At 28.5% G+C, this 15,676-nt stretch overlaps 2 protein-coding genes across 3 annotated transcripts in view; one reads left to right on the top strand and one right to left on the bottom strand.

Moving 5' to 3' along the window:
- Positions 1-556: 556 nt before the first annotated feature.
- Positions 557-8,496, bottom strand: LOC100575168 (protein AF-10). Of its 2 annotated transcripts, XM_003244201.4 has the most exons (15): positions 8,350-8,496; positions 7,699-7,791; positions 7,489-7,609; positions 7,269-7,351; positions 7,033-7,197; positions 5,241-5,441; positions 4,965-5,133; positions 2,915-3,250; positions 2,663-2,789; positions 2,389-2,599; positions 2,125-2,275; positions 1,922-2,059; positions 1,683-1,830; positions 1,010-1,181; positions 557-935 (listed from the first exon to the last, which is right to left on the bottom strand). In XM_003244201.4, exons 3-15 carry the CDS (start codon positions 7,595-7,597, stop codon positions 888-890), a joined length of 2,058 nt encoding a protein of 685 aa, XP_003244249.1. In that variant the 5' UTR covers positions 7,598-7,609; positions 7,699-7,791; positions 8,350-8,496; the 3' UTR covers positions 557-887. The 2 variants fall into 2 exon arrangements, with proteins under 2 accessions (XP_003244249.1, XP_008182663.1); XM_008184441.3 differs by lacking the exon at positions 7,699-7,791.
- Positions 8,497-9,367: 871 nt separating this feature from the next.
- The window catches only part of LOC103309313, a 12,284-nt gene continuing 5,975 nt past the window's right edge, over positions 9,368-15,676 (top strand). The window contains exon 1 of the mRNA XM_029485091.1: positions 9,368-9,506. Within this exon, the coding sequence (XP_029340951.1) occupies positions 9,368-9,506 (139 nt within the window). The remainder of the gene's footprint in view (positions 9,507-15,676) is intronic.

The following is a 15,676-nucleotide window of genomic DNA, read 5'->3' as shown; positions in this document are numbered from 1 at the left end:
TTATGATTTAGGTTCTTATATAATAATATAATATCTACATTATATTATTAAGAAAAGTACAAATAAACAATATTAGTGCAAAATTGTAATGTTTCTACGAGTTTTAATCAAAAAATATAAAAAGAGATCGCAACGCAATACATATTTTTTTTAAATTTTATTGCCATAATTTAATTATAACCACGACAGCACAAATAAAAACAACAACAAACGAAATATCGTATTTTACCTAACAATTAATGATTATATTATTTAGTTACGTTGAAAAATAAGAATACATTTTAAAAACAAGATACAAAAATGAAAATTTGATTTAAAATATCAAAACCATTAATTTAATTGAACAAATCGATTAAATAAGAAACTAAAAATATTTTAATTTTATTAACTTACCGTGAGAATTAAAAGAAGGACCATTTTAAAATAGTTATTATCGAATAATAGTATATACCATTTTATTTATTTAATAAGAGTATCTATATAGTACATAAGTATTTAATATAGATATTAAATGCCTCTAAATTTAAAATTTAAAACAAATTTAACTAATTAACCACATTACAAATTGATAATGTTGATAGTAAATATTTCAAGACCTAGGTATATGTATTATGTTAACATATATCATTATGTTTAAGTTCAAATTTTCATTTTTTCTTTTATGTATATTTAAAATGACAATTGACATTTTCTATTTATATAAAAAAAATATATCCATCCCGTTTAATCTTAAAATGAACTTGAAAACCTTTTTAAACATACATTAAGAATAATAAGAAGAACATTTTTTTTAAGTATAGACATTAAGTTAAATTTCAAGTGAGACGTTTCCAAACATAATCAGCTAGAAGTGAAGTACATTGTGTGCACGAGCAATTAACTTGTTCTCAACTATGTTTTGGATGACCATCCATACCCATCTGATGACGAGGCAACTAAGAAACAATTTTTATTATGATTAGGAAGATATATCTTTAAACAAATGGAATTAATTAATTTATTAACTTACAGCCATGTTAGAAGGTTGTTGTGGAGCAGCTTGGTACATTGGATTGGAGTTTAACACTCCCCCCATATTATGGTTGACTTGTCTTCTGTTGTCAGACCTTGGCTCTTGTACAACACCTCCACGGATGACTACATTGGAGGGAATATTATTTGACAAATGATTTGCTGGATGTCTGTAAAATAAATGTAAGAAAAATTGTAATATATTCTTTAAACATGTTAGATTATATGTCTAGTATTCTTATTACTTTTATATTTTTAATACCACGGATAAAGACACTATGGTTGTATGATTGAGAGCTAATATAGAACAATTAAGGTGCGCTATACGTATGATGCGACTTTTTTTAGTTTGAATACTACATTTGTATATATTTAACTTGATAAGAACATTTGGCACTGTTAAGACGCATTCACAGCTACGTTGTGTATCGTGTTGTGCGAGGGTTTGGTTATTATATGGTTACGACTGGTAACCAAAATAGTTTAAAAGTTCTGCAGTAGTCAATTCTTGGTATACTCGGTTACACCTTGGTTATTTCATGATACCAAAAAAGTAATATCCAATCACAATACGATTTGATCGACACGACATGATATACGACGCAGCTGTGAATGCGCCTTAATATAATTGCTCGTTGTTCAACCATAGTATCTATAACTGTGATTAGTACCTATGAGATATGTGGTTCTGATATCTATGTTGTAATGAAGGATCAATGTTTCCATGATTGGGCTGATAATTTGACCTTGGTGGTTGAATAGGAATCGGAGCTTCAGTATGATTATTAGTAGGAGGGGCTGGTGCTCGGTTCCTATTATCTTAAATTCAAAATATACATGTAAATCATACATACTGAAATAATAATATATACTAAAAATAAGGACAAAGATATAGGTTTATATTAATTACTTTGAGGTGTGAGTGGAATTGCAAGACGTGCATTAACGGCTAATAAGTGATCACGACGTCTTGTATAACTAGCTAGTTCATCTTCCAAGTTAACATTTTCACTCTTCAATTGATATAAGCATGTTAATAACGATGCAACTAATTTTTTAACAAAACAGTTTTAATAAAAAATTTATAATATGTAATAAGGAAAATTGTCATACTATCAAAATGCTGCGCTTGTTCCATTAAAAATGCTCCACCTTGTTCCCACTGCCTTTCAAGTAAATCTTCTAAAGCTTGAGGGCTATTATTATTAATACCATTTGAAAACGATGACCACGATGAAGCTGACCCTTGGGGTTGTGATGTTTCCTGCAAAATAGTTTACGATGAAAAAAAAATTAGTTAAAATTAAATATATTATTAGAATTTTAATTTAAAAAATGTAATATAATACGAATAGCTATAATTTAATTTCCACAAACTTGAGGAACAATTTGAGATGCCCTTTGATTTCGACGCTGCAACTGAGGGCCCAACATGACATTTTTAGGTACATTAGAAGACAAATTTGATTCATTATTAAACATTTTATGTGTTTCTATTTCCTCATTTAAAGTATCTGCCATTTTTTGTGCCATACTTGATGATGGATTCAACGAATTTCCTAACATATGAGGAGCAGCAGCATTGGTGCTATTTTCAACAAAATATTGTAAAAATTATTTATTAAACCTTGGTTGTTATTGTGTTAGTTACATTTTTTTTTCGGTTGCTTCTGTTTTAGTAACTTGTTTATTATGTGAAGAAGGAGAATTAATTACGCTGGTTTCTTTTTTTAATGTACTTGATTCTGGAATTTGGGTCAAATTTACTGCTGATCCACCTAAAACAACAAATTAAACATTAACATAAATAAATTATGAAATACTAAACTTTTGTTGAATTTAACATACTAAAAATCATTATATTTTATAATATTTTAAATATTCTTAAAAATATTAAACTCACTTGATTTTATAATTGTACTTTTATTTTCAACTCGATACAAGTTTGGTTCTTCAGTGACTTTTAAGCCATTAGAGCTTTGATCTTCCTCAGACTTTGGAATATTCATTGTATTCTTTGTTTTCTGATACTTAGCTGAATGTTTAATTTCAGTCTCAGGATCTTCAGAGTAATTTTTCTTACTTGCTGGTCTATTTTCCACTTTTGTTCCTATTGAAATAACTAAATTTCCAGACGGATGAGTTGTTACAATATGCGGTCCCGACACTCTAAGATCTTCACTTTGAGCATTCCGAATTGTCGAGTCCTTAACTTTTTTCTCACTAGCAATTTTATCACCTGAGTAAGATACATAATTGTAAATATATTTATTATTTTTTAGCAAATATAATTATTTAATTATTGATAAGTAAATACATATACCATCATAACAACTAGTATGTACAGGAATAAATAAAACTTCACTATAGCAGCGAGTAAAAACGAATATATTTTTTTTACCAATGATGTAAGGCATATTAGCGTTTATAAATTGTTCAACCAATGATAACTGGGATTTTGAGAATAGTTGATTATTAGTATTAAATATGTGTATGTAATATAGATGTGGTTAAAATAGTAGAACAATCCAGATATAAAAAGTGTAAATCTATAATGCAGCTAAATATCAAGATAATTAGAATAACATTGTTCATATTATTATTTTAAATTTTGTAGAGATTGAATCACGAAGGGCTGAACAATCATTAATAGGTTAACCACGATATAACCACAGACTAAGATAGAATGAACTGGAAACGAACAGGTGGCTGTTGGCATTTATGAGTGCGCTTGTATGTGGGGTAATAGATGTAAGTGTGAATCTAGCGATACCCTTATTTATTGTGTAAACTAGATGACAAATTTAGGTAGCACTAGATTCGTAATTGCATTCATCTCCTCCCTACACACACACACACACACACAAGCCTACTCATAACCTTAATCAGTCCGGTGATTAGGCTTTTGTTTCCAGCCCATTCTATCTTAGTAGTTATAATAAAATAGGTATGTTAGGTTAGTTATATCATGATATTGACTACCATGAGATCCTAAATGGGGTCTCATCAAACTTTCCCATAATATAGTTTTGACGGTTTAAACAAATATCATTAAAAAAAAACTCCTAATGATATTTTCAAGCTTGTAACAACTACTGAAAGTCTCACATAAGCATGCGCATGCACATGTTACCAAATTAAATTTTTCCGTTTTTAAAATCGGGGCAAAACAACTATAAGAGAAAGATTTTTTTAGTTACTTCCTATGACCCAATTTAAATTTTGAAAATATGTCTGTATTCGATATTTTTTTTACTAGGTTATGTAGGAAAAATATATGATGTTTTAAAACTAAATGTGAGTGAATAAAATAAAAATACTTTCATACATTTTTAGAAAGTTAACATATTTTTTAAGCCTTATTGAATACAAAAATCAAAAATCTGTTTCCTACATAACCTAGAAAAGGGGACGATGAGTTCATACATATTTTTAAAATAATAATAATCGGACATTGGGTAGTACATAAACGAATCTTCCGCTTATTGGTCTAAAACTACAAAAAATACGGTGTGCTCCAACCACCTTAAGAGTATTTAACTAAATACAAAATGAAATAAGTAAGTTCAGAAAAAATCTTAAGATGTGTATCACAAACATAGTTACCGAGCCTCAGGAAGTACAAACATTGATAATTTAAAGTTTTTATATTACTAAAAAAATTCAATAATGTCATGAAAAATTAAAACTTAAATAGGTGATCACAACCCGAGAGGTATTTTTATTCTCACTTAACCAAGTAGAATTATATTTGAATACAATAGTTAGGTAAAATATAATAAAAACCAAAAATATCAATTCTTTACCCTTATAGATAATTTATTAAGGTTATTTAACTAAGCAATTTTTTTGTTTTGTTTTGATGTTGGTTCGTTGGCATATTTAAATATAATATGTTACATAATATGCCTAATTAAAACATGTAAAAATAAATTATAATATAAAAAGCATACCAAAATTGTTAATGATGGTCAACTTTCGTTTTGGTTTTGAAGTTTGAGAATCTGTAATATTATCAATATTTTGAGGTGACTGTTTTTCAGGTGTAATATCTGATGAAGAGTTGTCTGATTGATTTTGAGGTCGGTAAGGAGCAATGGGTTTGATATTATTACTTTTCTTCTAAAAAATAGATAAATTATGTAATGAATATACAATTATTATCAACTATTATAGGATATATAATTTGTAAATAATGAATGTGTACAATAAAAATAATAAATACTAACCAACTTGGAATAATGATGTTTACAATAACCAACATATTTAACATTATCATAATAATTTCCAGCTTCTTCACACAGTAACCCAGCACTTTGAGCACATGTCACATGAAATCCTAATTTGCACCCAGATTTGTTACATGACATGCATGCACCAGATACTGTTACTTTTTGTCCTTTATTTTTTTCTTCGCATATATAACACAACTGAAAACAAAATACAATATAAATTAATTACTAAAAATATCAAACAGAATATTATAAATACATATAAAAATGATATATTGATATTTACTTATATTTTAAGAGCTATTACCTTTCGGCATTACAGCTTAAAAATATCATAATATATACTTGTGGTTTTAAAACATAATTCAAATATACTAATTATAATACTATGTGTAGTGTGCACAATGTTCAACAGTAATACACAAGGGCTTGAAACAGAAGATAAGGAATGTTAAAAAATATTATAAAACTAATAACAAGAAAATATAAATACTGTTAAATAAGCTAAAGGAATAAGTGTAAAAATTAAGCTATGGGCCATGCAAAAACTGTCTAAAACAATAATCTAATAAAGCTTTTAAGCATTCATTTGTGTATACTATTTATATCTTCTATCATTTTTTTTCTTTTACTACAAAGCGTTTACTAATATACTTTAATTAGTTATTTTAATTAATTTTAATCAATTATAATACCTAAATTAGTAGTTAAAAATTGAATAATATTTTTTTCATAAACTTCAAAATCATTACATTATGAACTAATACATTTAAAGACAATTTAGTGTATAATTTAAATAAATAATGGCGATTTTAAATCAATTATTATTTTTCACTATTATCTTAAAAATTGAATAAATATTATTTTTATTTATCACCTATAACACCATAAAAGTTATTTTTGTTGCCATAGGTATTTATATTTACTTGATCTAATATAGTTTTTATACATTTTTAACTTACAAAACTGAACATTTTTATGGGGTTTTATCTTATTGACAACATTTTGATGTTGAATTAGGGCTAGCGGTATTTTAAATTGTAATACCGATATTTTTTTGAAATCCTGTAATTTTATACAAAATAATAAATAACCTATGTTGAATGGTTATTGAATATACAAAGATATCTTAAGCCTGAGTCGAAAAAGCTACATAAAAAATAGATATTATTTTATTCTTAATAGACACAGTAACTTGTAACATTTAAATGTTTAATAAACTTAGAATTAATTTTATTATGTAGAACATTTTGATTGTCATCAAAACTGCAATCAAAACTTTTTAAATTGTATTATATTCATATCTAATATGAAGATCTAACGATAAAATTTTCATCATATTTAATTGTTTATGCATAATTTGGAATTAGAAAAAAAATTATGTGTTTGGTACATATATTATGAAATTAAAAACAGCAGTTGATAAATATATGAATTTACCATTATCGAATAAAATATTAATACATTTTAATGAATGCACTAAATCAAAATGTTTTAATGATTATTTCCACATATTAAATTAAATAATTTAGTTTATTAAAACTATGATTGGTGATAAAAAAAAAACTAGACATTACCATTAACATGCAGAAATACTCAAACCATTTTAATTATTAAATATAAACATCCATCATAATTTAGTAATCAATTATCATCTAATAACATAAAATTATAAATACATCAAAAAATTTATTTTGGAATCTATTCAACAGTTGGAAACTAATTAAAGATAAGTTCAAGCCCTATTAAGACCAAAATAATTGATATGTGGAAAATTAATATTATTTACTCTGTTAAAGCGGTCTCGGGGTATTGCACTCAATTTTACTGGTTCCATAGTAGTAACATCCATAAATGTAACTTCTGGTATATACAATGCGCATACAACATGAGCCCAGTTCCCATTTTCAGTAGGTTTTAGAGCACCATCTTTAGATGGACATAGTTCACATTTCTGAAATTAATGCCACAGTTTTCTTACATTCTAAAAGGAGTTTTAAAATGAGTCTATTTTTTTTAACGAACCACTTTAATAGATTTTTCTTTAAACGCTTCACATTTCCTGCAAAACCATTCTCCTTTTGGTACAATCCGAATTCCATAACAAGCTGTTATAAGATTTTAACATATTAAACAATATCTAGGTATTTTGAAAATTTTATAAAAATTGACATTAAAGGGTATCAAAAAATTAATTAAATTTTTAATAATGTGACAACTACTGTGCTAATGACAGCAAACTTACCTTGATGTACAGCAACGTTACAATTAGGGCCATCACAATACACCAAGGGGTTTTCAGTCCATCCCGTATCATCACAACATACGCTGCATCCACCAAGCATTTCTTTCATATTGAATTTTTACTACAGATTCAAGTATTACAAAATATATTTTAATAAATATACATCTGATAGGTATAATTAGGTAATATCGAATAAAACTAAACACAAACCTCAAGACACTAGGTTTAATGGAAAATAATAATAATAATGTGATAGTGATTGCTGTCTAAGTTTAATCAGGATTCATTTCAATCAAATACTCACTAAATCACACAAAAAATAAAAACAAAATAATAAAAATAGTAATAGGTAATAATAATGTAAAGATAAAAAACACAATTTAATAATACAATTATTATAGGTAAGTATTGCTAATAAAACACAATAAAAACAAAAACATTGGTCTGCACATAATATATCAAACATCTAATTGGATATAGTCTACATTACATAGGCTTGACCATAATATATGTTCACTATTAAAGACTCATACTATAAAACGATAAAATGGACTAGCAATTTATAGAATTTGAACCGAACTAATAAAAAATAGCAACAAAACATTCCCTATTACACTCATACAACACGAATAGAAAAAAATAAAACAAAGATGCCCAATTGGATTTATATTTCAACAGCATATAACAATCTCGGCACTCGGGCATTGGCGTTCACAGGCGGGTCATTAGGATAGATATTAGATATTGTGTAGATTTATAACAATTCAACCACACTACAGCGAAATATTTGAAATGCTCCATCGCCACAAGCCTAATATTACCGATAAATTATAAATATAAAATATATAAACGAATACATACTTATTACTTTTTCTTACGCCTATCACTTAGCATAAAATTTCGTTATTACAAATTAGATACAACTATAACATTACGATACATATCAAACATAAATAGTGTATACACCTTACATTATTTATATTATTATATTTACTAAACAAAAATAAATTTCGGTTTACTGCGGAGATATAAAATCAATGATAACGCCAAAACAAAAAAAAAAAAAAACAGAAAAACTAACAGCAGAGATTTTCGACTGGTGGAACGTATCGTCGGTTCCGTAACGTTAGGTCGAGCATACCGGGACGCATAATATGAAACAGTAATAAATCGTGAGTCGTGTGTATTTCGATTGAGATAATAACACTAATATTGATAACAATTAACAATTAGAAAACGATTGAATACGATTGAATACGAATAACTGTACAACACTACAACCAATGTTTAAGTAAAACTTTTTATTTTTATTTTTTATAGTACTAGTCAGTACTCAGTAGGAGCATACATAATATTATATAGGGTTAGGATGTTGTAGCATTTTGCATATTTTTTTGGGGAGTCCAAAAGATAGCTTAGTAAGATAAAAATATGTTTCACATACTGGGGATTAAAAAGATGCTAGTTTTATTTTGCATATTTTTGCATATTTTGAAGATTTTTTAAAAGTAATGATTATTTTAAAATGTTGGATTTTTAGTGCATATTTTTGAGTTTATTTGTAATAGTTTATTAGTATTAAACATTTGACGGATAGTTTGCTCATGGATGCTGTTTTCAATCGCCGTAAAGTTAAGCACGCGTGATATAGCGGACGAGAACAATTTTTATACTATCAGTTTTTACAATATACAATTTGTACGCACAAACTATACATATAGTCAATAGGTAGTGTTTATAGTAATTTGTCCTTATGTCTAAATAATCAAATGGATTTTAAATGGGAAGAAAATATTTTTAAAAGCACCTTCAAGGGTATTCATTTTTAAAAATAATGCTCCTGGAATATACCATTACCTCCTCAACCTATAATTACCAGATGGAGTACATGGCTAGAAGCAGCGATATATTACTGCGGCAATACAAAAAATTTTGCGAAGTTATAAATATGTTAAATGTAGAAGATGCAGTATCCATCAAACATGTAAAAAAACTTGTGCAAGAATCAACATTAGAAGGTAATTTAATTTTTATAAAAACTCATTTTAGTTTTATCCCAAATAAAATTACGTTTTTGGAAAAACAAGACGTCTTATTGGCCGATTTTGTTTCATAAAATTTATAATATAAACTTATAATTTAAATATTTAGTATTTTATATATATTTTTTTTTACCACTAATTTTTTGAATAAACATTTTTAACTTTAATTTTTTTTATAAATGCATATTACAGCTTTTTTAAGAGCATATTTAAGTAATTTTTACAACATATCAGCATATTTTTTAGGGAATATTTATTAGTTTTTAGAGCATATAAATCCTAACCCTAATAATATATCTTGTCATAAGCAGAAGCGTCTATTGTCTTATGTAATAATGTGTATATAAAATCTACTGCAAAAAACATCGATGAAATTGTAACTACAACATCTAATTTGTAAAGTGTGTTTAGCATTTGGATATAATTAATATGTTGAAATATAATAACAAATTTTGCTATATTCGTAATCATGGATTTTGAGTTCTCCATGATAAGTAAAACAAGTATGCTGGTAATATCTGGAGCCATTTCAAACAAATGAACAAATGCAAAATTCGTAAACTCGAGGGGAGGCCGCTACTTTTACCACTTGATGAACGAGTAAGAGAAATGAAAGTTCATGAATTACTGTTGAAGGTTGGCTAAAAAGGAAATCAGTCGGATATTCAATAGTAAGGAGGTTCTCAGAGAAGCATGTTTAACACAATTTGAAAAAAGTTTGAATTCAAATTTAAATAATTTAAAAACAGCTTTTATCAAAAACTGTATTTTGAATAGAATAAATTAAGCTGGTTAATTAGGCTGGTTATAACGACCTCCGGATAAAGTTAACCGACACTTAACCGGCGGAATTCTGCCAATAATAAAATCTGTTATCATCCGGTTAGCGATAACCGACACTTTACCGGACATTGTAAGAACGGCCCTTAGTTGACAATATAAGCTGTGGGAGGGCTTCCAGTACATTATAATAAAACACATCTTTAATTATCAAACGAGTCTACATTTTATCAAACAATCTGAAGATCTACCTCGCGTTACAGTCCTACTACCTGCACAATAGTCTAGACTATTAACCTAATAGCCAGATTATTACACTGATACAATTTTTAAAAATAATGACCCAACAAACTAAGCTTCCTAAAAAAGACTATCCAGCTATATCAAAAGCTATTGCTACATATAGACATAGTATTTATCTCCAACATTTCTGTCACATCCTAAGCAGAAAATCAATGTTTTTTGTTAGTAACCAATGAAAAATTCCCATTTTATGACAATTTAATAGGAATATTTTTCTTCAAAATAACCATTTAAAGTTAATTATAAAACTAGGTTTTAAGTTTATATTAAATTTAGTAAATTCTGTAATTATTACAGAATATGTAAACATTTTTTGACTTTTTTAAAACAAATGGTTACGTTGGTAAAATATAAAATGTTGTAAATTGTAATGCACTCTTCTATACAAATCACTAAAAATGTATACCTCCATGAGATTTGAACATAAGTCAAATTTTTTTTTATTTTTGACAATCTGTAGTTTACCTTACCAATCATGAATTAAAAATAATTATTTTTTCCAAATCAACGTAAACCCTAATGAAATATTAAATTCAAGTCCAAGAAAATATACACTTTGATTACAGCCAGACATAAATAAAAATAATAATTAACAGTTCATTATAATTGTGCCATGACATGCTAGTCGACTAACCACTGCCACCCACGTCATGAATTCCTATTACTGAATAGCTTTTTCAATCAAGTTAATCTAGCCCACTTATCCCTCCGTATATTGTGCTTATTGTAAAGCTATTTTATACAGATTGTTACATAATATAAATATATAATTAAACACATAATTAAAAATACCTATACGAAAAAAAAAACACCGCTGATATCCACTTAGTCCCCAATGCATTAAAACGCAGCTAGCATTGGCACATCTATGCAATTCTTTCTGCTAAGTACGTTAACAGACACAAAAACCTGCCACTTAAGTGTCCGCTAACACGGAGTTAAAGGCAGCATTGTAATACGTAAATAACAAAAACTTTACAATATTATGGCCGTTAAATGTGTTTGCTAAAGTTAGTGGAGGGTTTAGGGGACGATTCTAATAACAGCCTTTGATTGTATATTATATATTCAGTATAGGTTATGACAATAACACGTTATTTGGAAAAAAACATACGGAAACGATATATTGTGAAACAAAAATTTAACTGTCCCAATATCTATATAGCAATAGCGTTTTGGTCCGAAATGGTAATAACATGTTTTCACTTAATTATACGATGGCAATATACGTTTTGGAAAAAAGCAAATTTTCAAACCTGTTAAACCCATAAAATATTAGATACAGGTACAGCAGAATTCATATATATTTTTTAGCCCACCCTTTTTATAGTAGGTACAATAAGGAGATATAGGTAGTACTGACTACTGGTAGTAGTATATTAACTAAGTACTATAACTCATTTTTGAAAATTGGCTGTAGCTAGTGTTGTTCTGAAATATAACCACATAATTTCAAATTAAAAAAATATCTAAATAATAAATAATATACAACAACAATTTTGATACCTGCTACAACTGCTACCAACTTATACTTATAGCTACCTATTATAGGTTAAACACTATAGGTACCTATTAAGTACCTATATTATACTATTATATAATAAAGAAATAAAAATGCTTCTGAGTTCTGACTGACTCTTATTAATAAGCGTTATTTAAGCATTAAGCATTGTATTAACATATAGGTAAGTAAAATTAGCAACTAGAATACATAAATACAATTATCATTTTGACGAAAGTGGTTGAATTAGGTAATATGCGGCTTACTGCTATAAGAAGCTTACTATTTTACCGTACTATCAGCCGAACTGCCATTTGCGTCCATTTTGATTCGAAACAATATCTCTACGCACGCAATTGTAATAATAGGTTTAGCTATTATAGGTCTATATAAGGACTTTCAAAAAAACTAAAACTTAAAGTACGCAAGGTTTTGGTGAAAAAAATTAGACGAACCCGTAGTAACCGCTAATACGACGATATTAGTACACCAAATATATATAATTATTTATCACGGAATATTCGAGCTAGGACACTGGTGAGTGGAGTACAGTATACTATTCTAGCGAGAATGATCGTACCAGACTGGCGATCGGAGCTGAGGTATCTCAATCGTTGGTAACATTATTATGTCCATATAGTATACAAATATTGAAAAAAAAGTATGGGGATAATGCGTATGCATTAAATTCATTTATTACAGTCACATTTTTTTTATGGGTGTGTCTCACCGGGATACCTGTGTAGTTAAAGGTATAGTGGTGTGTTCTTCGGGTGGTCGATTTATGGATCTTATCGTGACAACACTACACCGGGCCTATTATTGTCATCGTTTCGTGTAATTTATTACCTTAAAAATGATGTAACATTCAATGGGTGCAAGGTATCTATACATATAAAATGTTATAAACAGGTATTGGTGAAAGGTGAAACGAGAGAAGGTACACCAACCTCTATTTCAGGGGTGGCCAAACAGTCGATCGACTGGCTGATCTTGGACGATTTCTAAGTCGATCCTAAGTCGATTTTTTTATTATTGTTATACTTAAATTTGTCATTTAGTACCTCTATACAGTTATTAAATACAGATTTCAGATTAACCTCTTAGTGTTAAATGGCATTTTTTCACAAAAAAGTTATTAAAGTTGAATAAGTACCGTGCTATACTTTCTCATGACCATTTAGAGCAGCGTCTTCGCGTTTAGAAGTTGGTAACTATTACCGAGATTATAATTAACAGCCCATGATATGCAACGGCACTATTCTACATCAACATTACAATGTTAATACATTTTTAAATTATTTAGAAATTTAATGTGAAACACTCACTTTAAATAACTATTTACACTTTTATTTTAAGTATGTCTATTATTAATATAAAATAATTTTTTACATAAGTCGATCCTAAAAAGAAAAATTTACCCTCAGTAGATCTTAATCAAAAAAAGTTTGGCCACCCCAGCTCTATATAACATAATACCTATTAAATTTAGGTATACGGAATATCAACATAGAAATGCAAATCAATAAAAAACAAATTAGATATGTTATATTAAAAATGGGTATATATTTAAAATGAATCTATAACTCTGAATTCATTAAATTCCTACCAAAATGTACCATGTTACTTAGTCTATACTCAGGCCGTTGTAAGAGCGCTCCTGGGCGGCGACCAAAATTCGTCCGTTCTCACGCATTCCCGTGTATTTACGGTGGCAACTAGGTGGTAGAGTGGGAGAAATACCGCGGAGCCCAATGCGGAGTGCGAAGGAGTAGCGCTCTTAGAGTGGCCCCACTATAGTCTAGTATAATAAGTACTACTCCAGACTTAAATAAAAAAAAAAAATACCATTTACTGTTATATGAATATTAAACGTTATGATCGAATAACTATTTAAAGTTATAAAGAATTTAAACGTTATTCAATGTATGCATTTGAACGTTTTAAACATATAAACGTCATTCAATTTATGAATTTAAACGTTTTACAAATTTAAATGTTATTCAATTTATGCGTTTAGTGTAATTAACAATTAAAATGTTATGAACAATTTAGCGTTTACATTTAAACGTTATCTGAATTGACGTAGGTGCAACATTACTAAGTGGCGTAGCTCTGGGGGTTTTGGGTAAACGAGTTACGTGTTATTGTAATTTGTTTGTATATCTTAAAATACTCATCACTCGCTTAAAAATTAAAATATAACAAAAAATCTATGAGATGCCCTAATTAATGATCTTACCTTGAAAATTTTTAAGAGGTCAATTTACTCTAATTTTTTAATTAACGAAGCTAAACGGGATCTGCTGAGCGTAAAATTTGTTATGTTATGCACTTATAAGACAGACAACAATGAACAAATATTTGTGTAACGTAATGTTCTCTTAAAAGTTCAAAACTATAATAATCTGTCTATACTCTGCGCCTGGTAAGAGTACGACTAGTTCGTCGTCTAAAACCGGTTTTTCCCCATGTTAGTTTTATTAATACCGACTATTTAAGGATAGAATAAAATAATTTTATTTATCAATATGTAATAAATTGTATTTATTTTCGAAAAAATAAAAAAAACACTTTTGTCGTTTAAAGATGTTAACTACATCATGTACACAATTATTCTTATGATTGTGGCCAGTGGCCACGAACCACAGACTAAGATATAGGTATGATAAGATATGGACTGGCATCAAACAAATTTCGGTGGGCCCCAAATGTTGAAGGGCTATATTTTGTCGGAACTGTATTTTGACTGAAAGTGGTTTGTATCGGAACCATATTTTGTTGGGAAAATAATTCATCAGAAAATGTTTGCCGACAAAATATTTTTCAATATTTTACGCACCTCCAAAATGTCTGGTGTTATGGGACCTTAACTGTTACTAGCACACATGGTGGTTTAAATTTTAAAATACGGATTAGATAATGTGGTATATCTTGGGAACCTTCTATTCAAATTTCTTATATTAGCTATGAAATGAAAAACTTTTATGAATTTCTAACTGAAAAATAATTTACAAAATTTGAATAAATGATCAAGGCTATAAAAAGTTCAAAAAGAGTCAAAATAGTTTGAAATTTTACCATGTATGGAAAATGCTAATATAAATATTTTGTGAACTTTTCAAAAGTCTGCTGCTACTCAGTGGCGCCCACATGCTATAGGCAAGGAGTCAAAACGGGTTAAAATATTTCGGGTTTCGGGTTTCATGTTCAAAACCAGGTACAATTTTTTGCGGGTTTCGTTTTTCGTGTTAAAAACCGGGTAAAATTTTTTACGGGTTTCTGGTTTCGTGTTAAAAACCGAGTACAATTTTTTGCGGGTTTCGGGTTTCGTGTTCAAAACCTAGTACAATTTTTTGCGGGTTTCGGGTTTCGTTTTAAAAACCGGGTACAATTTTTTGCGGGTTTCGGGTTTAAAACCGGGTTACACTTTTGTGGGTTTTGAATTTTGAGTAGGCGTGACTAGACTTCATCCGCACTCCGCAGTGGGAGCCTAGCTAATAACCAGCGCTACCTTATTATTGAACCGAAAAAAATTCTATACGCCAAAGGCCGTATTTTT

Source organism: Acyrthosiphon pisum, chromosome X (genome assembly GCF_005508785.2).
Source record: "Acyrthosiphon pisum isolate AL4f chromosome X, pea_aphid_22Mar2018_4r6ur, whole genome shotgun sequence".
NCBI classification, from domain to species: domain Eukaryota; kingdom Metazoa; phylum Arthropoda; class Insecta; order Hemiptera; family Aphididae; genus Acyrthosiphon; species Acyrthosiphon pisum.
The sequence above is the reverse complement of the archived record's forward strand: the minus strand, read 5'-3'. Positions and strand labels throughout refer to the sequence as shown.

Excerpts from the sequence above, each read along its gene's own strand:
- LOC100575168 (XM_003244201.4), bottom strand. The coding sequence starts at position 7,597 with ATGAAAGAAATGCTTGGTGGATGCAGCGTATGTTGTGATGATACGGGA. Across the intron at positions 3,251-4,964 it reads GACCATCATTAACAATTTTG|GTGATAAAATTGCTAGTGAG; the intron begins GTATGCTTTTTA and ends TATCTTACTCAG. Across the intron at positions 1,182-1,682 it reads CAGAACCACATATCTCATAG|ACATCCAGCAAATCATTTGT; the intron begins GTACTAATCACA and ends TTTATTTTACAG.